Source organism: Oxyura jamaicensis, chromosome 1 (assembly GCF_011077185.1).
Source record: "Oxyura jamaicensis isolate SHBP4307 breed ruddy duck chromosome 1, BPBGC_Ojam_1.0, whole genome shotgun sequence".
NCBI classification, from domain to species: domain Eukaryota; kingdom Metazoa; phylum Chordata; class Aves; order Anseriformes; family Anatidae; genus Oxyura; species Oxyura jamaicensis.
Window position 1 is genome coordinate 143,525,081 of NC_048893.1, and position 27,136 is coordinate 143,552,216.

Here is a 27,136-nt window from a genome sequence, read left to right on the forward strand (position 1 = left end):
ACGGTCAGATCCCCCTCCCCGCAGGAAGCGAACTTGTCCTTTCACAAATGACCTTTCTGAAATGTCAGGGAATTAACCTCCTTTCTTCTTGTCCACTATTAAATAAATTATGGTCTACAAGGGTCATTTTCATGTGGGGAATACTGAATCATCACATTCCATATACCAGAAGCAGTTGCAAAATAAAAGTCTGTAGTGAAATACAGCAAAATGGGCTCAATTACCGTGAAGCTCTGCAAAAATTCTGGTTCCCTCTCTCTTCATTATTGCAGATCACTGATTTTCTCCATTCTTTATATCTAAACACTGATAAATAGGTTTCTCAGCAATTCATGATGAACGTCCTGTATTTTAAAACCTTCGGAGCACGAACTGCCATTCATTATGCCTTTATTTGTATAGAACCCCTCAGAAATGGTTGCTTTCAAAATCAGCACACCTTCCTCTAATAGTTTTGTTTCCACAGTATAAATTTCACAGTCAATTAGAAGGAAGAAAGTATTGCGACACGACATCTCTTTCATTTGACTGATTCTACAAGAACTGAAAACCAAAGTTCAAGCTGCAATACATGAACATTTAGTACAGACCTAAAAGTCTGTTCAGGATCCTCTTAAGTCCACTGGGACTGAGTTGCAAAATGCAGTGATTAAATTAAATGATGACCCTGACAGTGTTTTCTTTCATGCACGTCACTGGGCAGGGGACAATGTATATACAACATTGCAAATATTTTCTGGGAAGATTTCCTCCAGGCTTCCTAAATTTCTGACCTCTGCTCCTCCCTGTAAATAGCTTTTGCACATGGCTGTGCTGGCCACGGGGACTGTGCGAGACCTCTCCCAGTCAGCTGGAGTCACAGGAAGAGCAGAGCGGGGACTGCCTATTTAGGAGTGCATCCTGACATTGGTAGCTTTGTAATGTGTCCGAACAGTAAAGGAAGTCCTGTACAAGAACAAAAAGAAATGTAAAACTCCTTGTTGGTCTTCAAGATATTCCACCCACCCACTTTTTCCTTTTCTTTTCACATGCTCCCTCTGAGCTGCTTTGCCATAGTATGCCATGCATGTATGCCATGCATGTTCCCTTAAGCCTTGTAGCTCCAGCCTGTAAATCTAGTGGCAGTAAGGGGCAATTGTGCCATGCTGGCAGACTTCCAGTGCCCCCCAGCAAAATGTGAAGCCTTCTTCTGGAGAAACATTTGGGCCAGAACACATTTCTGCAATGCTTTGTCAGGTAAGAAAAGGGAGCACCAGAGAAAGTGCTTTGTGAGTTATCTAAAATACAACAGCCAGGTACAGCATATTCCCATAGGCTTACCTCTTTTGTTTTTTTCCTTTCTTTTTTTTTTTTTTTTTTTTTTTTAACCTAGAAATTTAACCCAGACACAATTTCACAGCTATGGAGAATTTTCTAGGATTTCTGAACCTCCAGGAGCACAACCAGAGTAGTAGCATGCATGACATATTTCACACAGGGGTATTCAGGACTCTAATAATCGAGTCATGCTTTATTTGACTGAACCTTTCAAATTGATTGTCTTTGCTTAAATCTCCTTAATGACCTTTGCAAAAGAGCACATGTTCTTAGGTCATTTGCTAATGAAAAGGGGACATACTTGTTCAACAAAAGATTTAACATAAAGAAAGTAAGAGTAAAAGCTTAGATGTCTGAGTTAACAAAGGTTAATAAAGCTAATCCAGTTAACAAGCCAAGATGCTAACTGGCTTAAGAACTACACAAACTGTCATAATATTAACTACATCTCCAGCTCTGACTCTAGACTCTTGATGAACCAGAAGGATTGGTTACCTTGTCTTTATTACAAATAATATTAAATAGTCCACCCAAGTGTCTCAACAAACAAGTGATTTAATATTAACCAGGAAAGCATGGGGAAGGGACACCGGCACTGCCCTGCTCTCTTCCTCATTTTCCATTCCTTGTTTAATTCTTCCTCCCTACCAGACAAAAAGATGGGACTGCAACCCCAAATAGTAGGGGTGGTATTTTGTATGTGAATTAGAGTCATAACTGTGTCCCATGCCATGCCAGCTTCGGAGTATTACAGCTCCCTGCAGAAAGCTATGCACAGATTCAATAATTACAACCATAACCAGCATTTTGTCAAAAGTTACAACTGAAAGTTTACATTCATTCTGTCTGCAGTCTACTGTCCCAAAAATGTAAGGAGATATGAACTAAAAAGACATTTTATATGTTTCAGGTGTGTGAGTGGCTTCTGGAATTGGTTTGACCTCCCTTGGCTTTCATTTACTTCAATGTAATAATAAAGTGACCTTTTCAGTATGCAGAATCCATGGTTTACTTTCTTTGTGGAAAGAACTGAAATGTTTCTTTCCAGAACCTCTCAAGATTAAATTGAAACTAGAGCCAACTCAAATCCCTAAAACTGAATTTGAATAATTTTTATATGTTCTTCGCAGATGGGTGAGATACTTTTCATCCTTTTTAAAGGTTCCTTTCCAGATTTGTACGTGTGGGGAAGGATAAACTAGCTTAAGTATTTAATTAGATTTTAAAATTTTGCAGTATGGTGGAATTTTTTAACTAGATAAATCTTATACAAGAGCCTACTGTGCATCTTTCAGAATGGATGAAATATCTGTTATTTCCCAAAAAGTTTGTTTCATGGTATATGCTCATTTGTACTCACTCAATCCCTTTATAGTTAAAGACAGGTAAGTCAAAAGAAGCGGCATCCGAAAAGGCTTCTTTTTCCTGACCCTGGAGCTCACACTAATGAACTTGTTAGTTCCCATTTAAATCATTATTCTAGTGCTTCTAATCAGCAGCTTTCCATTTGAGGCAGGTAACTAAGAAAAGTACGGCTGTTGTGAACATGGCTAGACAAGGGTCTGCACCTCCATAGGATTACTTAGAAACTCACTGATTTTAAAAGACTGAAAACTGCTTGTGTGGAGAAAGCTGCATCTGTAGTAGCCAGCTGTGACTGGTGTAGGGAAATTAGCTGCCACTTGCTCAGACGTGTGTGCCTCCGGCCAACAGGAATCATATATAGTGTGAATCATATTAGCTTTATTTCTTCTCAATTTGTTGAATTGAAAAATGGAAATATGTTGGCCTTCTAAACGGTAATAAACCCCAAGAGTAGGCTTGCATTACAAGAAGGGAAGCTGTATGAGGTCGGGCTTGGTTATAAGTTCAAGAGAGATCATCTTCTGTGGTGTCAGCTCAAACACTAATCCATGGTGTCCTTTGGTAATGCACCTAACCCAGCAGTTCTGTCAAATTAATCATAATGGTATAGCAAAAGATCTGCACCATCAGGTATCTATACTGGTGGCTTGTCCCTGAGAAAGCACATGCAATTCATTCTTCATACTGGTTCATTCCTAGTCTTTTTCCCAGAAAAAAAAAAAAAAAAATGCACTGAGTTTTGTACTTTGATTACCTCAGTTTCTCAGTATGGACTTGTCTGATATTATAAAATGGGGTTTAAAACATAAAAAACTACTGAAACTATTGTGACAGCATTTTTCCACAAAAACACTATGGAAAATGATATTTTTTAAGCTTATATAAAATTTGACTACAGATAGATAAGCACTAATAAGACTGGGCAGAGAATGTATTGATAGCAGCCGTGAAGAGAAGGATTTGGGGGTCTTGGTTAATGAGAAGCTCAGCATGAGCTGGCAATGGGTGCTTGCAGCCCAGAAAGCCAACCACATCCTGGACTGCATGAAAAGAAGAAGTGGCCAGCAGGTTGAGGAAGGTGATTCTCCCCCTCTGCTTTGCTCTTGTGCAACAGAGCCCTGCGTTCAGCTCTGGGGCCCCTAGCACAAGAAGGACATGCTTGTATTAGAGGAAGGCCACAGAGATGATCAAAGGGCTGGAGTATATCCTATGAAGATGGGCTGAAGGAATTGGGGTTATTCAGCCTGGAGAAGAGAAGTCTCCAGGGAGACCTTAAAGCATCATTCCAGTACCTAAAGTGGGCCTACAGGAAAGCTGGGGAGGGACTTCTTATCGGGGAGTGTAGTGTTAGGACAAGGGGAATGGTTTTAAACTAAAGAGGGTAGGTGTAGATTAGACATTAGGAATAAATTCTTCCCTCAGATGGCGGTGAGGCACTGGAACAAGTTTCCCAGAGAAGCTGTGGATGCCCCATCCCTGGAGGTGTTCAAGGCCAGGCTGGATGGGGCTTTGGGCAACCTGGTCTGGTGGGAGGTGTCCCGGCCCATGGCAGGGGGGTGGAACTGGGTGGTCTTTAAGGTCCCTTCCAACCCAAACCATTCTGTGATTCTGTGGTTTTCCACATGATTGACAAATACATTTTGAAACTGTGTCACAAGTGGGCCTATCCTTTAATAGGAGAATAAAAGTTTGCCTAAAATCAGTTAAGCATTGTTTGGTAGCTTGACAACTGCTTTCTGAATACAAAGATGTTAGGATTAGGATATCTTCATGTTCACTTCGTCAAGTTCCCACACTGCCTTCTTTCACTTCTCAATTACAATCTCAATTACATTAAATGAATTTGAACGACTGCATTTCTTGGAGAGGGATTACATTCATTTTTTAATTCTTTCTTTCCAGGCATGGGTGAGAGTGAAAAAGGAAATAAGCTGTTGTAGGAAGATGGGATAGGATATATTTTACACTATTTTTATGCTGTTACACTATATATTTTATCCTGATTTTTTTTATCATTTTGTAAAAATACATATTTATTTGTTCATGTTTTGCTATAATTTTTGCTTTGTAAGATATTGATGCTGGTGCAGAATGGCCTGTGAAAATCTAATTGCATTTTAAAAGTACTTTCATTAGAATCTGCTTCATTAGAATGTCTTTTTAAATGGTGCTTTGTGCCATTTAAGCATTTTTCTCCAGAAAAGACTGTCGATTTACTATTACTGTCATTAGTGCAGTGAGTACCACAGAGCATACAAACCATATGTGCCTTGGTGACACTGCATTTGGAATGGTTTTCAAATACTTTTGTTCACGGATCTCAGACATACTGTCACAGCCCCATTATTTAAACCACCATTGTGTCATTTCAAAATGATTTTTTTTTTCCCTGTGATGAACCTTGTGGTGTTGGCAGTCAACAGAGATTATTTTTAAACAACGTTTGAAGTGGTCTGAAGAGTGTCATTAGGTCTGTTCTACCAAACCAGCTCTGGAAGGAACTGTTAATGACTGGGAAACCCACATGCAACATTTCAACCTATGTGGATGCCGTACCCTAATGGTGTGTGTTGTCTAATCATTTTCAGGCTCCACTGTTAAATATAAATATCATTCCAAAAAAGCAGAAATTCACGCCATTCAGTATCAGCCTCCTTCTCTTGAGAAGTCATTCTCACTATTCCAGACAAAACACTTTTTTCATAGAGTAGCAGTGAACGTTCGAGTAGTGAATATTGATCTGAGAGTTCATTTCCATGTATTAATTTTGTCATGCACAATGTAGTCACTTTGCTGGAGTTTATGTATGGTGTTTCCAGATGACGTTCATTAAAGAGTCTGCTCTACTGGAATGAAAAGGGATTCTGTTTATTTTCTCATGAAGAGATTGACTACACTGCAGGAGTGATAACTAGCCCAGCTTCACACATCATAACTGTTCCTAAATAAATGCTTTTTTATTACTTTTATCAGGGCCAGCCAGGACTCCTTGGATCACAGGGGTTCCCTGGACCACCAGGATTGATGGGGATCCCAGGAGTGCAAGGTCCCAAAGGTCACAAAGGTGAAAGAGGACATCCAGGAATAACTGGACCCAAAGGAGAAACGGTAACTTTTGAACATCAGGTGTTTTAGCTAATGAGCAAAATACTAGACAGAATATCATTTTAATTGTGCTGTTTCACTCTAGGGGCTAAGAGGAGTCACTGGATTCCCAGGGGCAGATGGCGTTCCTGTAAGTATCCGGTTACCTCATGTTTAAGAAACTACCAACTGCAAATATTGCAGTCTGGTTTAATGCCTTTGTACTTTAATTAAAGTCTCTGGGCTGAATTCTGCATCGGCCACGTACACGTAAGCTAAGGGCATTTGCTAAAGTAAGTGGAACTGCAGATGCACAGCAAAAGAATAGAATCTGTGCTCCTGCTCATTCTCTCTGATAATTAAGGTCTGTTTGCTTTGTCCTTTGGAGAAATCCCTTGTAAAAAGGGACAAAAACGGAAGGAAATTTCTTGTGTCCCTGGAGGTAACCCAGCTAAATATGTTCTTTTGTAGGAAAGAGCTGTGAGATAATTTCTCCACATCTCCTAGGCTAGTGAGCAAAGGACACCAGTGGGTCATGCCTTAATTATTTCATAAAATAATAAAGTACATAGAAAGACCAATAAATGTAAGAATACTAACCATTGTTATTTGGTTTATATCTCATACAGCTTGCATGAGATGGTCTTAAAAAAAAACTATTTATCTCAAAAACTTTGAACAAATTGTCCAGGTCCATGAAACTGAAACATTCAAAGAGAAAAACCGGGTAAAGTTCACAGCACAGTATTTTCCCAGCTTACACTCCTTTACATCTTGTGTCATAAAATAACAAAGAAATCTGAGTCACTGGAATCCCTGGACAGAGTTCCCAGGCTTGGGTTTCCTTTGTAGTGCTCCCTGACACCGGGGCCTCACTCTGCAACCCACACATCCACATCCACTCTGCTTTCACCCTTTTTGTTTCCTGAAGAGCTCTGTATCAAGTTTCAGGGCTTTCTCTCACACACTCTTCCTCTTCTCTCTCCTTATCACTCTTAAATGAAGAAGAAACCTTCTTTAGCCAAGGATCTCATTCGCCCTACCGCATCATTGAGTTGTTTCTCAGTGCTCTGTCTTCCTGCAAGTAAATCACTCTCCTCTGAAGCTCCATGTTACTATAGGTGGACCGCTTCTGCTACCTGAGAAAGTTTTCTTTTTTAGCCCTGTCTTTACAACCTCTGCAATTGCATTGTGGGGGATAACTGCCTTCAGATACTATTTGAACCTGCATGCATCCCCAAGCCCTCCACCCTTCTCACTTGATTATTTTCTCCAACCAGTTTTCTTAGGCCAAAGCACAACACTGACCATGGCAAGAAGAGAAGGCAAACAGTCAGATATATGAACTGTAACAGCAAAGTGCTGGGATGTGGGGCTAAAGGCCAAGAGAGGAGGGTGGCAAACCTGGGTCTGTTCTGGAGTGAGGAATATGAGTATTTGATGGAGCTAGGTGAGGGCATGGACCGATCTCTTTTTCTTCTAAGAAAGTGAGCAGAAGCAAAAAGAAAGCCCTTGCTCTAGGTAGTGAAGAAGGAATAAAGGTATTCTGTTCATGTTGGTTTCTGTGTTGGTTTTTTTTCTGACTGAGCCCCCTGGAAGAAAGCTGCTCAAGGGCAGATTAGCTTCTCATCAATCCCAGTGCAAAGCAGTCATAAGTGCAATTGAGGTGAACATAGGCACTGCAACGGAAACTCATTTTAAGGCAGGAGTAACTTTTTCCTGCTTTCCTGAGGCATCTCAGAGGTTCAATGTGGAACTTCTTTAGTACCCCCAGCACCTTTGGTTTGAGCCCATCTCTGTACTTACAGCTTCATCATGACACCGAACCTAGCTCCAAAGGCATCACTGACTTTTTACTAGCTTGGAAGCTGTTCAAAGCCAGTAATGAACCTTTCTTCCCACTCCTCCAGTGTGAAGCACTGAAATTCTTAACAATCTCAGTTCTTGGTGGCTCCCTGCACAGCAGTCTCATCTGGCTTAGTTCTCTGGTTAACAGAGACTGCATTGAACATAGCTTTCTTACCCTTTCTGAAAGGTCCTTCACTACTCATTTTTTTCATACTGTCTGGGGCATCTGGTTCAAGCTGCAGCTATATTAAAAAAAGGCACTGTCTGTTTCTTTCTTTGAAAATCATAGTTTCCCATGGATCCAAGCCTTGGGCTTAATGTGAGAATGTCTAAATACTGTGTGACTACAGGAAAAGGAAAACTAGAAACAGATGGATAGATAAACACTTTTTTTTTCCTCAACAGGGTCATCCAGGGCAGCCAGGATCAAGGGGGAAACCAGGTCATGATGGCTGTAATGGGACAGTAGGTGACCCTGGCGACTCAGGAACTCCAGGATTCTCTGGTTTGCCTGGTACCATTGTAAGTAGGTGACAGCAAATGATTACCTGAAGTGAAGATCATTACTGAAGTACTTGCATTTCATGCAAGTGTGTGTTGGAAACTGATGGGACATCTCTTCATAGAGATCCCTTTAGGCCCAGAGCAGCATCCCTGTGGACCTACCCAGATGAGCTTCATAACACTTAGGGCTAGAAGGTCTGCTACACCTATCATGTAGGTCCTGAAGTGAGATTGCTTCAAGCAATCCTGTACAACTTTATCAAGAAGCAGTAAAAGAATATCAGACTCACAATTCCTGATGAAAGTAACCTTTTCCTTCTCTACTCATGCCAAACATACTGGCTTTCCATAGCGCAGATACATAGGATCATTCTACAATGAGCTCTGGAGCTCCTTGATTTACCAGCCCATGTGTCAGCCCTGAGTAGCTACAGCTGCAGCTCTAACTGGCAGGTGCCATCCCATAATATCACTCCTAAGTAACAGGGAGTTCTTCCCCCTGTATTTTAAATCCATTCCTTTAGGTACCACAAGGGTTTATACTTTGTTTGTAAACCACGACTTTCCAGAGTTAGACATAGTCACTGCCTTTAAAAAGTGGTAAATATATGCTCTTGAAAAACCTTACAGATACTTTGCATTACTCTTAATTGTTTATGCATTCACAGATGATATGAAAGCTTACTTTTTTCCTTTTTTTGGTCACATCCAGGGAGTCCAAGGACCAAAGGGCCAGAAGGGGGAGCCATATATACTACCACCGGACATTGCCAGCCGATACCGGGTACGTGTGTCACTCCCGTGAGCTGCTGAATTTTCAGTCAACGCTCAGTACTGTTTTAAAAGCAGGTGATGGTGAGTGAGTTCCCCTTACGTTCTGGCAGATACATTCCTAGAGAATTCTGTGTAGGTTTTGCCAGGCGGCTTCTGCTGTCTTTGGTATTGAGGGAGGAAATGTCCACTCACTTACTTGCAAGGACTTCCAGTCTGCAGGTGGATTGCAGAGGTACTGGACAAGGACATAAACCTGTCAATTTTAAAAGGTTTGTAACATTGCACTTTTAAATACAAGTGCAAATGTTGTAGTTCAAGTATTATCCTCTTTATCCGATGACTACCTGTATATCGTTCCTGGTAAAATAATTAATTTCTCACAGTTTTCTCCACTGAATGATTCCGGTTAATATAATGATCATTTCAGTATAACTTCCATGTAGGAGTTTGGTTGATTTGTGATAATATATGCTTTAATGTATTATATAGTTATTTAGTAACCCCCAAGTATTCTTCTGGGTGCCCTTACTCTAATCCTAAAAACTTGTTTTGTGATCACTTGAGTCTTTTTCTCATATGTATGGTTTTGTATAATTTGAAAATACCAGATAATGATAAGTGGTTACATACACTGTTACATACGCTGAGTATAAACTGTGACAAATTTAAGTACAAAGCTACGTCAGAGCTTTACTCAGCACTGGGATCTGCTAATTCATTTAAATAAATTTTATGCCAGTGATGAGTGCCAAAATATATTTTTCTTTTGACTTTTTTAATGGAATCTTTTCCTTTCAGAAACTTTAAGTTCTGTTCACTCATTAGTAGTAATTAGAGAACTACTCAAGTATTTATAGTCAAGAATAGATACTGGCACCTGTATTCATTTCAAAAAGTACTTGGTTCCACAAATTATTCTATTAACTAAACTCAAATTATCTAGATATATTAAAAAAAAAAAAAAAAAAAAAAAAAGTTAAGATGATTGAAGGTGTCTGGACTGAATACTGTATTATTTATGGGCTTGAAAGGTCTTTGCACTAGAACATTTTTGAATCCAATTTCCAAAAACATTTCAACATGTACTGCAGTTAAAATATGTGGTCACTGAAAACAGTATGTTCCAAGAGCTTCTCAGTGACTCAGAAGAGAATCAAAATGATTTGGTAATTCCCATGCAACTCATGAAAAATGAACGTTTCAGCTAAGATTGTATCCCTAATTAAGCTACTGACTAGATGGGTCTTTCAAAAAGGAATTAAACATGGCCAGTTGTCCGTCTCAGCCTTGCAGTTTGGATCCCTAACTTCACTAGCCATCTTTGTACCTTCCAAGTATATTGTATGTAACTATATTATATAAAGTATAAAATCAATCTATGATAAAACACATTAGATTATCTCAAAATAATCACTGAATATATCTGTACATAAGGATTTGTATGGAATATATGCTATGATTTTTAAATAGCTTTTGGAATAAGAAAAATTAAGAAGAAAATATTTTATTTAATTTTGTGTATAGTATTTACTGCATTGTTTACTTCTCTGTTTTCTTTAGGGAGAACCTGGGGATCCAGGATTCAGTGGTTTACCAGTAAGTAGTAGTATGGCAAATGTGATAAAGTGTCAACAGTAACTGATATCAAAACAACATGAATTGATGTTTTGGGATTTTCTTTTTTCAATTTAAAGGGACCTACAGGTATACTGGGTGTTCAAGGACCTGTAGGTCCAAGAGGAGAGCGAGGAAGACCAGTAAGTATGCTTAAAATATTTTCTGTAGGAAATTAACCTAATGAAAGAATCATCTCAGCAAGATTAATTATGTTAAACTGTAGCGTAGCAAATGAAGAGGAAAAACAAATTTAGAAATAGCAAGTAGGTGTCCTTGGATAGAAAACCTTGAAAAAAGTACTAAGACACTGATTCTACAGTGATGAGTATTGCACAAAGAAGTATACTTTCTTTCACTCTGTATTACCTGTAGCTCTTGATTTATATTGTATTTCTCTAACCTCCTTGAAAGAATTTTCTTTGTAAAGATTATTGATTGCAGTCCATTTAGGGATCTAAAGCCCCCTACACTGAGATATCAGAATCTAAATATGTCATCTTTTCTGCTCATAAAGGATGTGGTTATCAGTCATCCATACTTTCTACAGGAGATTGAAGAGATAACTTTCTTTATTAGCTTTTAGAAGACCATTTTATTTTTTAACTTTTTTTTTCTTTTCTTTTTTTTTTTTTTCAAAAGTCAACATTTACAGCACTGGAGTTGACAACTGGTGCTGACTATTTCTTTGGAAATATTGTGTTCTCTACAGAAATCATTTTCTACATTTCTTGTTTACCATGGTTAATGGTTTTATGGGTGAAAAGCAGATGTTCAAATTCAGTATACTTTGTTTTATTTAGGCTTGCTTTATTTTCCTGTAAGAAACTTTATAGCACTTTTTTACTTTTTTTGTCTTTTTATTTGTCAACATTTACTTCAGACCTGCTCTACATCACTAATTTTTTGGGGAAAAAAAAGTCAAATTCAGGGCTTCTTACAAAAGACCTCCATAACTTTTTTTCAAGGATACCCAGGGATATCCTTGAGTCCTAAATCCCACATGAAGGCAAATGTGGCTCCTCCGGATGACAGCATGCCTGCACAGTGCATCTGCCCAGTAGATTAGGCAACAGCTCACAGACTCCTTGACTAAACAAAACTGATTTAGACATTGTTTTGTCAGAACCAGTCTACTGTGTATTTACACGAAGCAAAGGAGAGATATATAACAAGTTTAGGTTTTGCCTGACCATTATGATCTTTTTTATGTAAGTTTGGGTTGATGTTGCATAACCCAAGTTGTACCCCCTTTGGGGCTCAGCAGGTGGACAGTTCCATCAGCAGCTGTCTCACTTTTATTATTCCTCTTATTCACCATCTCCTTCTCTGAAAAGCTCATGCTTCTTATTCACACCACCTCTCCTACATCTGACAGTTTTTAATGCTTAGAACCCTTTGGAGCCTATTTACTACCCTAGCTGCCTGAAGCAATGTAGGCTTTCTGTCCAATTAATAGCTTTCCTTACTGCTCTTCTTGTGAGACTTTATTGTAAGACAAGCATTTATGTCTGTTCTAGTTTCATTTCTCACCATCCTCCTTTTTCATTCTGTAAAATACCAAATTGATAATCTGATATACACACATGGTAGTTTAACACCCTTTAGACACCAATGCAGTACCAAGACGCAAGTCCAGTGAAGTGATTAAAGATGTGCTTAACTTTAGATATGAACTTAAAATGTTACTAAGTCAGGATCCAAAAGCACCAGTTCCTATTACTTGAAGTAAAAACAGAATTTCATTATGTGTAAGCTGGGAGACTTCTATTCTGTTAGGAAAGATTAATATATGACTTGGGAGAGTATTTTTCAGAGCGGTAAACACAGTTAATGTATCAACGATAGTACCTTGAGCATTAAGGATGACACTATTTTCCAAATATATGCTTTTATTTCTGACATAGAGTAACTGACCTGCATGCATTGATTACAAAGTGACAAGTAACTTGCTCTCGCGTATTGTGTTTCCCTAGGGACCACCAGGGCCCCCAGGACCACAAGGATCACAAGTAAGTCTTTGTTTCAAAGCTGTTCATGTTGATTTTGTGTCACTAAGGTTTATCCAAGACCCACTTAGAGGCAGTAAAATAAAGAACCACAGGCAGCTCCAAAGGCTGTGTAGCACAAGACCTTCTGTGTTGGCTGCATACCACAAGAAGTTAATCTTACACTGGGATCGGCTGCCCTGAAATGATTAAACCAGTTCTAGAGCCAGATTTAATTTGTTACTGTAGTCACAGTAGCTTCCCATGAACAGAGAATCCTTGCAGTCTGCACAATATTCAATTGTATCTCAGTGGAAAAAAATATAAGTTAATTGTTCTGACCCACCTAGGTATTTTTATTTAACATTTGGTTCCATTAAAAAACTTGCAAAAGAAGTGCTTGATCTTTTCACAGCATTACTTAGTGAACAACTCAAAGTCTGTTATAAGAAGCACTGGTAACATGAGATTTCAATTAGAGCCATCTTTCTGATGTTTACATCTATAAAAATACTTCTAAATCTCTAAAAATACTTTGAGGTAAAAGTAGATTTTTACTTGTTACTCTTCTTCAGTGGCATCCTACAGAGTTCTAAGTCTGAAAAGGCCCTTCAGCGTGTTTAAATTTGAATTTTGCATTTGAGAAACCAGGTTGTACTTTTAGTAAATCTTGACCTATTGCTTTTGCAGGGCAACAGGGGCCTTGGCTACTATGGAGAAAAAGGTGAACAGGTAAAGAAAAACTGATGAATTAGTATCACTACGGGGCAAGATGATGTTTGCTATTTATAAAAGAACCTATTTTAAATACACTCTTAGTTGGCAATTATATTACGTAATTATAATAGAAAAGCAAACAAATATAGCTTTGAAAGCTATATTTGATAATCTCCATAACAAATGTCATAACTGAACTAACTTTTACATCTAACTTTTACACTAGTCTTGGTCTAACTGTGCCTTCATTTACACCAACACAAATCAGAGGTGACGCTTCTGATATTTACAGAGCCAGACTACTTTATATAAAGCAATAGCCTTTACAGTTATTCTGGAAGCATACAGGGTAAGAGCACGTATTGCTTTATGATTATCCCAGCACAAATTAAACTTGTTTATTGCTATCAATTTATTTAGAGGTTTAGAACTGTATTCTTAGCAGGGGAAAATCTGCATCCCTCTTTTTCTACTCATCATTCACTCCATTCATCAACCCATGCTGATCAACAACTTGACAAGGTATTGTAACTGTTAGTAAACATACCCTTACGTTTTTGCTGCAGGGACCCCCAGGTCCACCAGGTCCACCCGGGCTTCCTACAGGAGAACTGCTGGGTGTCCCCTCTGACAAACACAAGGTAACTACAGAATATTTTCCCAAAATGTGAGAGGAATTAAGAGCTCTCTACTATCAAAACTAAACTATTGTACAAATGTGCTTTTACATATAGTACGTAGAAGATGTTAGTTTGTCAAAAGACAAATCTGCTGCTTTTCTGCAGCTCAAATCATAAAGTATTTTTTGTTATTATGTTGGCTATTGAGAAAGCACTTCTCAAAAAGTAAGACTGGAGGTATCATAGCAAACTTGCAAGTTTGTTTAAATAAACCCTAGTATGCAGCTACTGGTCATCACTGACGTCTTCTACAACCAGAAATACCAGCTGAGAAATCATTCACTATCTCATTTTCCATAATAATGAATGAAATCATCCTCCTGTAAGAAGCACATTTTAGGGAAGCAATCAGAATTGTCGTGTATGCTTACGTAACATATCTCTATGGTGCAGATGTTTGTGTACTTATAGTTAAGGCTTGTCCATAGGTATTGGAGAAATCCTCTATAGCAAGATACAGTTTATTCTCATCTGTTGCTTCTTACTGGGAGCAGAGAAATTCATACCTCATATAGGTATGTTCTGTTGAGCATTAATGTCCATACCAGTAGTTCTCAGTTCTGAATTTGAAGCTACAAAGTTCACGTGGCTCTAGAAATATAAGCAAACTGGTGTGATACTGAAAGATGTAAACATGTCTTTGGTGCAAAGATGGAATTTCCATGACTAAGGGGAGATGTGAGCTACTTGTCTGGACAGTCTTAGTAGTCAGTTTAGAGATATAGACAATACCGTGAGTAGGCTGCAATTTGTGTCATCCTAAGAGGAACTCTTACATCCGATGAGACAATTCACAGATAAGCAATAGGTAAAACTTGGAGAAAGTGGATTTATTTATAGGCATTAACCAGGCACTCATCACCCAAGCATCTTATGAACAAGCCTGGAAATATCCTACAGTGTTCATATTCCTAGAAACATTTTCAGAAAAACTATGAAATATATATTTATTTTTTTTTAAGCAACTTTAAAAAAAAATGAAAACATGCATTTCATATGATAAATGTACAAATAAAGAATATAAGAGTGGTGGGATTCCTCTTGAAAAAGATTTGTAACTTTGTGATGTAAAATAGTTAATAATATGTAAATGGGAATGCCTAACATATCTGAACACTTTTTCTTCATTTTTAGGGTGAAAGAGGAGAACGAGGGCAAAAAGGGGAACCTGGACAACCAGTAAGTCAAGTGGAGAACAACAAAGACAAATAATATCAGAGTTAATACTGATGAATTCTTCACTGAAATGGTATAATACGGAGCAAAACAAACAGGGGCACCAGTTCTGATGCTTTAGGAAATCTAAATGTGATGTGTAAGAACTCCACAGCACAATCTGTTGTTCTCTTCTTGCTGGTTTACCGAAATAAGATTTTCCCTCACACTTTTATTTTAATTTTAGCTATAACTATTAATAAATCTCTTTACTGCTGATGGTCTGCTATGTTAAAAATTACATTAAATCCCATTAAATATGTATGTAAGGAAATGTTCTCAATCTTTCTCAGTCTGCTGCCCAGCACATACAAACTTTTGGCCTCATAGGTCTGTTGACTGAGAGTAATCCCATGTGTTGCTGTATGATTTAGAGCTGTCAACTAAGCTTGACTGAATGTGGTTTAATTAACTCACGTGCAAACTCTAGTCTGTCCAAATTGCTTTGCTATTGAGTGGTTCTTTTGTACTTCCCAGAGTAGTTTAAAATACAGTCTTCACCAGCTTGGGATACGTCACTGGGCATTTTGCAGAGCTTTATTTTCTCAGATTGTCTGGTTAACTTCCCAATGAGGTTATGGCAGAAAGCTACAGTGTGAGCCCTGCTGCCCTCCATATGCACTTCCTAGTCATATTTTTAGCTGATGGTCAGATTTTATACATGCAGAATTTGGTTGTGACTCTATTAGAAAAACCACAGATTTTATCTTGATGTTTCTGCCTTTTTTTTAATAGTAGCATGCCTGTATTTGCCAAATAGTTCTCTAAAGCTATAATTTGGGCATACGCGGAGTTGCTTAATTGGTTGTATAGCTGAACAATTGCTTTGGCTTCTCTTCAGAATCACAGCTATAGAAGAAATAAAGAAGGAAGAGATGATAGGAGGGAAACCCTGTCCTCTGCCTAATGGCCTGATCCTGCTATTGTAATGAAGCAAGCATGTTGCACTCTACTTTAAAGACACTGGTTCTTTCACATGCAGCTATAATTAGATCATGCATGTGTTATGATGACGTTTTTTCCTTTTGTTTAGCTTCCATAAAATTGTTTATTTTTTTTTTTTGCACTTTATATAGAAATATATTAAACTGAATGTAATGTCTCCTAGGGTATACGGTACGCTGGTGAAAGAGGTGAAAAAGGGGTAATAGGCTTCTCAGGACAAAGGGTGAGTCACTCCTTAAAGGTAAAATTAGTATTCTAAAGGTGCAAGTCCAATCTGAGACTTTGCCTTTAGGAGCAAAATAGAGATTAACAAGCCACAGACATGAGAGCTCTTCAGCCCATGTCTTCCAAGTTATGTGCAGCTCTGAAATCCCTGGTACAGGAAAGGAAAAATGGCATTTTGAATTGGTAACAGGAGGAGGGCTCCACATGACCCACAGGTTTGGCTGCACCTTCACGGGGAGGCCTCATGCATCACTCACCCAAAGCTGTGCTCACTAACCACGGTTCCTCCCCTGATCCCCAGCATAGTCTTCATTTCACCGTTTCCACCTTAGCTCTCTTCAAACTGTGTTCAGCAAACACGAGTTTGACTCCAGTGACCCCAGAAAAAAAAATAAAGAAAATCAATCCTACTACCTTGTAGCATCTATGGATGCTTCTCTGGGGGTACTGTTTCTAAGGTGCTTAAAGAGACTAAGAACAGTACTCAGCATATATGTTTTAAAAATCTCAGCGACTTTAAAATCTTCATGGTCAATTTGTAATCTCCCGATTAAGAGAGAGAAGATAAAAATCTAATACCAGAGTAAATTTCAGATCTTTCCTGTTTGCAGCATATGTGAATCACATTGGAAAAGTATCTGAACTCTGACTTAGTTTTAGAGCTTTGAAATATTTGTCAGACTTATTTTTGCTAAGAAATAATAATGGTTCTTACAAGATTTGTTATGATATTACTTATATTTATTAATATTAATCTGCCTTCATAGGGACTGCCTGGTATTGATGGCTCTCCAGGACTCACTGGAGAAAGAGTGAGTATTCCATACACAACTGTTGTTTTCAACACACATGTAGTCAATCTGTCTGAAAAGTAAAGTGTAAAGGACAAATTCTGCCTGTAATTCCACCAACTGTAGTCTAGCAAGCATCATCTGGATTCATCTGTCATTGTAATTTTGGGTCAGTTAGTTTACTCATCAGTGAGAAAAAAATGGTCCTGTAATTAAAGTTAATTTTTCCATTTTCACATGAGCACATTTTAAAAGTGCTGTGGGAAGTTGTTGTTTTCATTGCTTCCTTTACTGCTACCATGATTTCTACAATTTTCTTCTTAGATGCAAAAAGTTACTACTTTGAATAGCTTTCCACAGACACACAGCCATGATTGAGATCTGTGGTCTATGCTATGTCTTGGATATCCAAAAAAAAAAAGGGGGGGGGGGGGGGGGGAAGGAAACTGATAAATACACCTTTAAATCTCTGTCCCCATGGAAACACACCCAAATATTTAAAATAGCGTTGTGTCAGACAAGTAAGAGCTCATACTTTCTGTTTATGCTCAGAAAAAGGCTTCTTCAGTCAGCATTAGAAATCACTTCCATGAAGTCCATGAAGTATTCAAATAACTATGAGCTGCGTGACTGTTCCATGCTTCTCCATCTTTAATATGTTTATGAATTTGTCCCGCCACCAAGGCGCAACAAAAATAACATGAAACACATGGGACATAAAGCACATGAAGCAATAAAAGTAACTGTTGTGCAGGTATTCAGTTGATCACAAAACTTGGTGGTGCGGCAAGGAATACACTACCAGTAATACGTATGTGGAGGGAGTGATGCAAAACCCATTAAAGCCAAATGATTGACCTCAACTTAGGTTCCCACTTTGGTCAGAAATGGTCAATGGCTTCCCTTTATTGAAAGTAAATTTTCGCAACAATTTTAGTGAGATGTACATTGGTTTGGACATTCATGGAAAGGAATAGTTCTGCTGGTGGTTTGTGTTGTGTTTTTTTTTTTTTTTAGGTTGGATATTAGCAGAAATTTCTTTACTGAAAGGGATGTGCGTCATTGGAACAGGCTGCCCAGGGAAGTGCTTGAGTCACCATCCTTGGAGGTCTTCAAGAAACGTGTAGATGTAGTACTAATTAGCATAGTTAAGCGGTGGACTTGTCAATTCTAGGTTATAGGTTGGACTAGATGATCTCAGAGGTCTTTTCCAACATGAATGATTCTGGGATTCTATGAATAGGCTGGTTGGATTGCTGTTCACGATAATGCGCTTTTTGTTGTTTTTTGAATGATTTGATTCTTAAGAAAGAGAGGATAGTTGCCTTGCCTGCCCACATTGTATGAAGTTAATTAGGAAGCTGCCGGCTTCACTTCTAGACCACCAGCTCCACCTAGCGTGAAGAGATTTTACACCTGATGCTTAAGGCTCCTTTTCTGATAGTTTGCGGTATAGTTGCCATTACAGAAAGGTCCTTGTTGCCTATGGTTCAGGTCGTGGTGTCTTGCTGAGAGCAGTGGAATTGTGCTTTAAAATTGTGTAAATATCTTTTAGACCCTGCTTTAAAATTCATGCTCTGTGTAGGAGTTGTTCCGATTGTGAGAACTTGGAGATGCTGTTTTAAAAATGCTGGCTAATAATCTAACTAGTGTGAGTTCTACAAATCTACTGGCTTCGGTAAAACTGCTTTGGTTGGTATCAGTTGAGGATCTGGCCACTGTTTTCTACTAAAAGCTCACCTTTTTAGCCCCATTCCTTTTACAGAGTACATACCAATATTTTCTATAGAGAACAAAGGATTTTAAGAAACCGAGTAAAATGCACAGGTTCTGATCTCTTCTGTATCTGCATCACTGAAATCTGCACTCTTCTTTGTGCACCTCCAGCAGCTGAAATATGTCCTTGTGATTGGATGCATTGTGTTTTGCCATGTGTTTTAATACACACACTTGGGGTTTCAACCATTTTAAGTGAGTGAAGTGGGTAGGAACTTAGACACTGAAAAGTTTTCTGTGGTAGGTAGGGATAGAAAATTTCTCTGTGATACAGCATGCCTGGGGGTAGGAGAGGTAGATGAAGGCGTGTTCAGGGGTGGTCCCAAGTTCTTCTCTTTGAGCCACAGGACCTCTCTTTGGCCAAACCAACTACGACCGCCTGGAAAAGAGCAAAGAGGACCTGTACAATTCATGCTATTTTGTTGCTTACTGTTTGCATTCCGGTGAAGATAAGTGCACTCATAATGATTCAGACTCATTTAGTTTTGCTGAAGCAGGTTGGCATGTTCTGGCTGCCTGGCCCATGTTCCTCAGGGTTGACCAGCACTGAGGGCATCCTCCATCTCCTCTCCCACCCTGCAGTGTCTGAGGGGATGGTGCAAGTGTAGGTGCTCCATCCCTCTGCACCGTTGACAGAACCTGTGCCACAGCAAGTTCCTCTGGCCTTTGATGGGAGCTAGGTTTGGTCCAATGGATAGAATATTAAAGCACAAAGAGACTTAATAGTATAACCTGAATCGATACATATCAGGAAGCAAACTGCTCAGCTCTATTGCATAGTTTTCACAGTAACATCAGAGGAAGCCAGCTGCTGCAGACCAAATAATTTTATTGTCTCTCTGCTAAAGGAAAAGTCAACCATTTTTATCTGTATTACAGGGTTTTTCAGGACCTGATGGCCTACCAGGTGGATACGGTCGTAGAGGAGCCAAGGTATACTGCTTTAATTTCATTTGCTAGAAGCCATAAACCAGGTGTATTTTTTTCTTTTTCTTCTCTCTGATGTAATAACAATCAAAGAGTTTGTTGTCACTGTAGAACTAGCCACATTGTTGGTTAACTTGAAATGTGTCAGATTTCTTTAAAGTTTCTGTAATGTTTTTGGAAGTTTGTTTCTTTGTGTTTCATGGGCTTTTGTTTCAATTTTAAAAGAAAATCTTTAGAATAATGTGCTTAAATGCGATGCTTCAACTTCTGTTAACAGGGAGAGCAGGGCGAGATGGGTCCTCCTGGACCACCTGTCTATGTTCCATACCATATTCCAAGAAAAGGTAGGTCTGTTGCTTAGATTGCTCATCTTAGCTATGCTTTACCACCTGCTACACAGATCAAAAGAATGAAAGCCTGAGAATTCAACTCCTTCAGAAACTTTGGTTTGCTAAGCTATTCCAGAAGGTATAATTTCCTTCCAAGAGAGATCACTAATCACCTTTTTGCAGACCAGGTGGCTTCTTTGTCTTTCCTGCTGAAGCTGGATTGCTATACAAAAGGCATCCATGCATTCCTGAGTCCACAGAGAAAATAAATAAATTAAATAAATAAAACAATAAAAGAGTGTGACTGTTGCCCAGTGAAAGGAAGAAGGGAAAGTCTGTGTCCTGTGTCCTTTTTCAGACTCTCTGGATAAAATGCAGCACTGGCAGCTCATTCATCTAATCTAATGCTTTTTAAAAAAAAACATGAAAACAAAAACTAAGAAAAAAATAAAAAAAATAGAATCTTTGAGGAATAGAAGAGGATTTGTCTTTTTCCTTTGGGTCATAAATTTCTTTAGTTATCCTTTCAGTAGGCTTGTTTTGCCTGCTGTCAGCTGTTGTGCAGAGCTGTGCTGGCTCAGGGTGACCAGACTAGAATCACATCAAGTGATAAAAGTTTGCAAAGGCCAAAACTTCCAGGGAAAGGAAGTTTCTTTCTTTTACTTTTTCTCAAAACAAAACCAAGCAAAACAAAATTTTCTTTTTTTTTTTTTTCTCAAAACTTTAATATTTTGAGAATTACAGTAAAATGGGCCATCTGCAGCATACCACAAGTCAGCATTTATGGTCACAAACAGCATCACACTAATGTGTTTTGTGGAACTGGGGATGTCTTTCAGGTACAAGAGGTGAACCAGGCTTTCCGGGTGCTTCTGGACTACAGGGAGAACCGGGAGAGCAGGGAGATCGTGGGCTGCCTGGTCTTCCTGGATTCTCTGATGGTAATACCTCAGTAACAGTTGTTCCAACAACTAGATTTTATAGCGAATTTTAACTGGTACAGGACTGAGGTGGAGAAAACACGTGCACTTAGTGAAATAGGTGGTGCAGTGTAGTAGAGAACTAACTGTGAGGTGTGTTTTGTGTTCATGCTTCAGCCCCGTGGGGCTCTAGCAAAACAACTGAAGTAGAGATGATGACAGAGCCTTGTTTCAGGACCTGCTATTGATTTGCTCAAGTGAAAAGTGCGGTTAAGATTTTTGCTGTGCACTAAATGTCTCCATTTTTCCTTGTATGCTACGTGCAGTTGCGTGAACTATCCCTTCTGTTACATTACAGCTCCTTGTGCAGCATTGTTAAGAAATTGTTCTAAGTTCTGAACAATTCTGCTTCTGTTTCAGGAGATGGGGATAAGCCAGGTTTACCTGGAGAAATGGGACCAAAAGGTGAAAAAGGTGAATTAGGATCTCCTGCATATCAGGCAGGCCCGCCTGGGTTTCCGGGTAAGCATGGTGAACCAGGGCTCCGTGGTCCTCCTGGTCCTGCTGGAATTCCCGGTAAGTGCAAGAGGAGAGGTGAGGAGAACTCATGGGAATGCTATTGCTTACCTTAAAGATAGTTGTTGGCAAAACAAAGTGAAAAAGTAGGTTGAGGGAATGAAACAAAACGGGTGGTGGGGAGACACGTAGGGTAGAAGTGTTGCATTGTCATTGATGAAAGAAAGGTTCGCATGATTTTTAGACAATCCTGTCAAAAAATGAAAAAGAAGTCTGTTTTGGGCTGGTGGAGGGATATGGACATGCTTAAACTTTCATTCTGCTCGGGTAAAAATAATTTTCACAGATGAAATTTCAAACAAAGATGCGTGCCAATACTCTGGGAAGAATGTCCCAGTAAGTGTGCAAGAGATAAGAGCTAGATTGAAAAGGGTCTGGAATGGAGAAAACTGACTGTGTTTAGCAAACAGAGGTTAAAATGAGAAGTTGTGGAAAAGTTTGTTTTATGATCTTCCCCAGTACAAGAAATATGCTAACATAGCAAAGGGAGTCTTATGAAAGATGAACAAGATGTTTAGGGAGATAAAGGTTGTGAGATAGAAGGAGTAGCTGAGAGAACTGGATTTCTTCCTTAGCCTGGAGAAGAGAAAGCTAAGAAATCTTACTGCTATCTTCCTGTACCTCTTAGGAGGTCACAGTGCAAATGGAACACCAAGACACACCAAGAGTATAAGTGACAGGGCAAGAAGCAAAGGTCATGAGTTACAACAGAGGAAATTCTGCTTAGATATTAGCAAATCCTTTTCCACCATCAGGGTGGTCAGTTGCTGGAACAGGTTGCCCAGAGAGGTTGTATGGACGCTTCAACTTTGGAGATACTCAGCTGAACAAAGCCCTGATCAACCTGCTCTGATTTTGAAGCTGGGCCTGCTTTGAGAAGAAGGTTGTACCAGGTGGTTTCCAGAGGCCACTTCTGACTGAGATTGTGTGAAAAGCACCACACTGCAGTGCAGGAGCAGGAGTGGAGAAAAGGATTGCAGGAAGTAGTCCAGAACAGTTGGTCTGTGGTACTGCAAAGTATGTTGTGCTGAGAGAGAAAAGCAAAGGAGTTCAGGGTGTAAGAGACCAAAGAATGGAAAGAATCATCCACCATAGCAGGAGAAGAAGCAATGAGGAGTAAGGGGCTGGGAAGAAGTTACAAAAGTCTGTGATAGCAAACTTCAGTCTGGGGGTCGTGTGTGTCGAGGCCATGTCCTGTAACCATGCCAAAATAAGGTCTGAGCATATACATTTCCTGACCCCCTCATGCTGGTCTCCAGCCAAGCAAATACATGTGCTCCAGCCAGTTCCTGGTCACCGAAGCGCTCCAGCCGTGCAGTGCAGTCATGGCCAGAGGGACAAAAAGCTTGACAAAGCTGGTGTGGGGGGATTTCCCATGCTGAACAATACCAAAGGCGGATTCTTTGCAAGCAGATGAAAGCAAGCAGGGCTAAGGAATGCAGAGACAAGCGAATGGCCCTGTTGGAGTAGGTGGTTGTTTCAGTACAGACAGTGTATAAGTAAGGGGGGCAGAGGGACTATTAACAAGCAAATGGAAGTTACTGAGAATAGGTTTGGGAAGCTGTGGGGAGGGGGAGACAAGGCCAGACAAAACAAAAATAACAAGCTGGGTTAGACAGTCAGTGGCATTCAGGGTTACAGAAAAAAGGCAGATACAGTCCAGCTTGAAGAGGGAGGAAACAGGAAAAGTAAATCTAAAATACATTAACTTATCTTTTTATTCAATTAAACTTCCAGGTTCTCTCTTTGGATTAAAAGGACGGGAAGGGACACCAGGTAGACCTGGCACACAAGGTTACCCTGGGCCAAGAGGACAAAAAGGACCCAAAGGTAGTTTATAATGCATAACTATAAAGATGCTCTACTGGTATGCTTTGTGTAAAACTTCCATTGTATTCAGTTTGAGTTAAGTTGAATTATGACACACTCAGGGAGTGATGAATTTGATCTGAGACTAACACAAGTAAAGGTGTTAGCGTCTTATAAGAAAAAAATAAGCACTTTTCTCAAGTATTTGATAAACTGCTCAAGTATTTTCAAGTGTATTTGTTGTGACAGTGTTCTTTCTTCTCTTCCAATCCATGTCCTTAGGCGAAGAAGGGGATTGCAGCAAATGCCTTCTGGGTGATGAACTCAGAAGGGGCTCCACTGGCCCCCCTGGCCCGCCTGGTTTTCCAGGAACCCCTGGCCAGCCAGGGAGAAAAGGAGAACCTGGTGATCAAGGTCCACATGGTATTCCTGGCTACCCTGGAGCAAAAGTGAGATATTTGTTTCTTTGATGCAGTTTTTTATGCCTACTGAAAAATTTAAAACAGATATTCTCCATGGGGAAAAAAATGATGAAAAATACTTTTTTCTGTACCACCTCAATAGTTTTCAGATTGCTACAAAATACTGAAAACCAAAAGATGCTAGGATGGGGATTAAAATGGAATATTTTGAGAAGAGAAAAAGACTTCCACATAATCCAAAATATACTTCCATTTAAACAAAGCTGTTTCAGCAAAACACTTTCAAGCAGCTGTAGTACTGATTATGATCTGGCCAGAAGGGTAACAATTTCAGTAGTTCCTTCATGTTGTTTCTAATAAGATGCATGCCAAACTGATTAAATGTAAGGTTCCTGTTTATAAATGCATACAGTCTTTCTAAAAAACAGTCAGCAACCCTGAAAAGAGTGCTTTGCTAATAAGCAAATGTAGTGCTTTCAGTTAGTGCTTTTGGTTTTCTGAACATAAAACAAACTCACTTGCAACTATCTAGATTTTGTTTTTTTGTTGTTGTTTTTTTTTAGGATTAAAATAAAATAAACATTGGCTTGATTGTTGCTGTAAAAAAAAAAAAAAAGTTATAAACTTTTGTCTGAAAATTCAAAATACTTTTATAAAAATTGTTATTTTCTTTGAACTGTGAAAAAAAAATCACAAGTATTTTTGAAACATTCAGTGTTGAAACTTTGGTTAAATTTTCAAATTTGCAAGATTTTTTGCCTTTGAAATGTATGATTTTTGTTCCAGAAATCCCAGAATTCCAGAACTTAAGACACAGAATTCTATAGAATTAAGACATACAGATATGTCATATTATAGCAAAATATCACCCAGCAGCAAAGCACCTTATCTCAGCTTTTGGTGTACAACAAATTCAACATAAAATAATTTACCTTAATTATTTTTGGTCCATATTCTTAGACAGAAGTGACTCCATAATTCTTTGAGCTTGTTCAGTAAGTTTCTTGTACAGATAATAAATACATTTCATTTAGATCAGATCTTTGTCAACTTAATGACAATAAAATTTTATCCCAAACAATGGGCATTCTTTTCAGTAGAGACAGAGAAATTAGAAACATCTGTAAACCATTTCAAAAACATGTTACGTGCTAAATTGCATTATGCACATCTAAACGTTGAAAGCAAAAAATAGCAAAGTGAGCATCATACTATTAATGCAGTGTTATTGCTGAAAATTTCTGCAGTTATATAGTCAATGACATAATTCAGCATCATATTAAGTTCCTGAGATTTCTTTTGGCCTATATAAAGAAATGTTCAAAAGAAGCATCTCTACATGGGTGTATAGATGGGGCTTCACTGTCCACTGCAGCTGGAAAATACATACAGGTAAAGCAGGATCCTTTTGCTCAGATTTGGTCTCCCCCTCTAGACTTACAGAAGCGTGAACCTGTATTCTTGAGATGACCTGCAGTTGAGATACAGTTTCCAAGCATGCTTTTCACCAATGCTTTTTCCACATATTAAGTAATGTTGTGTGTTTTTTTTCATTGTGTGTAACATCAGGGATTGTCAGGTCGAGAAGGATTTCCAGGGCCAAAAGGAGAAAAGGGAGATTCTTTTTACATAACTACTAAAGGTAGAGTAAAAGTCCTTTTCATGTGTATTTTGCATTATTTATACCTTTCATGAGAGAGAAGTCTTACAATGAAAGGTCTACTTTAGGCACCAAAGGAATCCGAGGAGATCCTGGGCTTCCTGGTATCAGAGGGGGAGATGGTTTTCCAGGCAGAGATGGATTAGATGGCTTACCAGGACAGCCTGGCCTTCCGGTAAGTACACTTAATTACTAATGCATTTAATTCCAAGCAGTTATGATCACCAGGCTGTCCTTCACACACAGATAAAGATGCACAACTAATCTGGCTGTGCTGGTTATTGATATACCAAATGTTGGTCTTACCCTCAGGGTTTTTTGGAGCCACCTTTCACTTTCACTTCCATTTTAATTGAGCAAAGAAGTAGAAGTATATAACCCATTTAGGCCAAACTGATATTAGAGGTTAGTCTGTGATAATTAGCAGTTTATTATTATCTAGCACTGTGTAAGCCATTCTGTGTGATAATTTGGTTTGAAGGAGTTAAAAGCAAAAATCAGTACAATTTTACATCCTCAAAACATAGGTCATGTTGTCATATATGCGCTTGATAGCACCTCATCTAAGTAACTGTAGCCATCAAGAAGTTAGGCACATGGTCTCAGTTGGCCTTCTAGCCAACTGAGGGGGTTTGCAGGGGGTTTTGTCTGTAGGCAAAAGAAGAGTGACTCATCTCACCTATCACAAATGTTTTGGACCACTGGGGTGCTCTTGCCTCATATCTGAGGATGAGCTAGAGCCATTTCATCCAATATGGACCACGGTGGGTTATACTGTCAGTAAAAATGTTACTTTACTTACTTCTGTGGGTGGAAACATTTTCCAGTGATGTTTTAAAGGTGTAGATTCAGCATTGCAGTAACAACACTAGAGTAGCAGAACAAGAACCAGCCCATTTGAGCACAGTTTTATGTCAGAACCTCTCAAGATGTACGAACTAAATGCCACACCAGAACTAACTCTAATTCATCTTTAGTGATGCATGTAGTTTCCCCCAAATCTACTCAGGGCATTTCAGAAAGGGCAGTAAGGCTGTCCATAGCAGTGACACATTGCCCAAATGCTCTTCAATGGCCATCCTTTTTAGGGGAACACTCCTTCTAAGAGAGTTTCTCTTATGCCCTTGGTGTTGTGGGTTTCTAAATTAATGTCTGATCATTTCAAATATATTTTATTTGCAGTGTTGATATAAAGAGCTGGGATGCAATACAGAAGGAATAGCCGTCTGTAAGATGTTATTCATGAGAGTACTTTATGTCTGTATTTTGTTTGTTTCTCAGCAAAGTTAGGAGTGATCACCTCTATTCACTTCCCACAGGGTGACACTATCAGGGGCTTCCCTGGCGACCCTGGTTATCCAGGCGAATTAGGCCCAAAGGGCTTTCCAGGGGAAACGGGTCTGCCAGGTGAAGGATTTGTTGGTCCAAAAGGGTACCGTGGTCCTCCAGGTGACCATGGAACAGATGGAAGCCCTGGACCTCCAGGTCTGCCCGGTCCACCAGGAGAGCCTGGCCAACTAGGTAAGAAAGATTACTCTGTCCTGTATCAAATCCATGGAAGATCATTACTGAACTGTGTATGGCACCAGTGTTGAAAAGTTATCATTTGGTGGAGGATTATATGGGCAAAAAGGGATTACTTGTATTAGT

The 27,136-nt window shown here is 39.1% G+C and overlaps 1 protein-coding gene across 3 annotated transcripts in view; it reads left to right on the forward strand.

Moving 5' to 3' along the window:
• Positions 1-27,136, forward strand: part of COL4A2 (collagen type IV alpha 2 chain) — a 137,399-nt gene that overhangs the window by 82,339 nt on the left and 27,924 nt on the right. For all 3 annotated transcript variants that reach the window (XM_035317971.1, XM_035317980.1, XM_035317987.1), the window contains 21 exons: positions 5,656-5,790; positions 5,873-5,917; positions 8,020-8,136; positions 8,831-8,902; positions 10,453-10,488; positions 10,587-10,649; positions 12,483-12,518; positions 13,185-13,226; positions 13,778-13,852; positions 15,026-15,070; positions 16,215-16,274; positions 17,044-17,088; positions 19,723-19,776; positions 20,048-20,114; positions 20,939-21,040; positions 21,440-21,595; positions 23,333-23,425; positions 23,687-23,853; positions 25,396-25,468; positions 25,555-25,661; positions 26,806-27,007. In XM_035317971.1, coding sequence (XP_035173862.1) covers positions 5,656-5,790; positions 5,873-5,917; positions 8,020-8,136; positions 8,831-8,902; positions 10,453-10,488; positions 10,587-10,649; positions 12,483-12,518; positions 13,185-13,226; positions 13,778-13,852; positions 15,026-15,070; positions 16,215-16,274; positions 17,044-17,088; positions 19,723-19,776; positions 20,048-20,114; positions 20,939-21,040; positions 21,440-21,595; positions 23,333-23,425; positions 23,687-23,853; positions 25,396-25,468; positions 25,555-25,661; positions 26,806-27,007 — 1,792 coding nt within the window. The remainder of the gene's footprint in view (positions 1-5,655; positions 5,791-5,872; positions 5,918-8,019; positions 8,137-8,830; positions 8,903-10,452; positions 10,489-10,586; positions 10,650-12,482; positions 12,519-13,184; positions 13,227-13,777; positions 13,853-15,025; positions 15,071-16,214; positions 16,275-17,043; positions 17,089-19,722; positions 19,777-20,047; positions 20,115-20,938; positions 21,041-21,439; positions 21,596-23,332; positions 23,426-23,686; positions 23,854-25,395; positions 25,469-25,554; positions 25,662-26,805; positions 27,008-27,136) is intronic.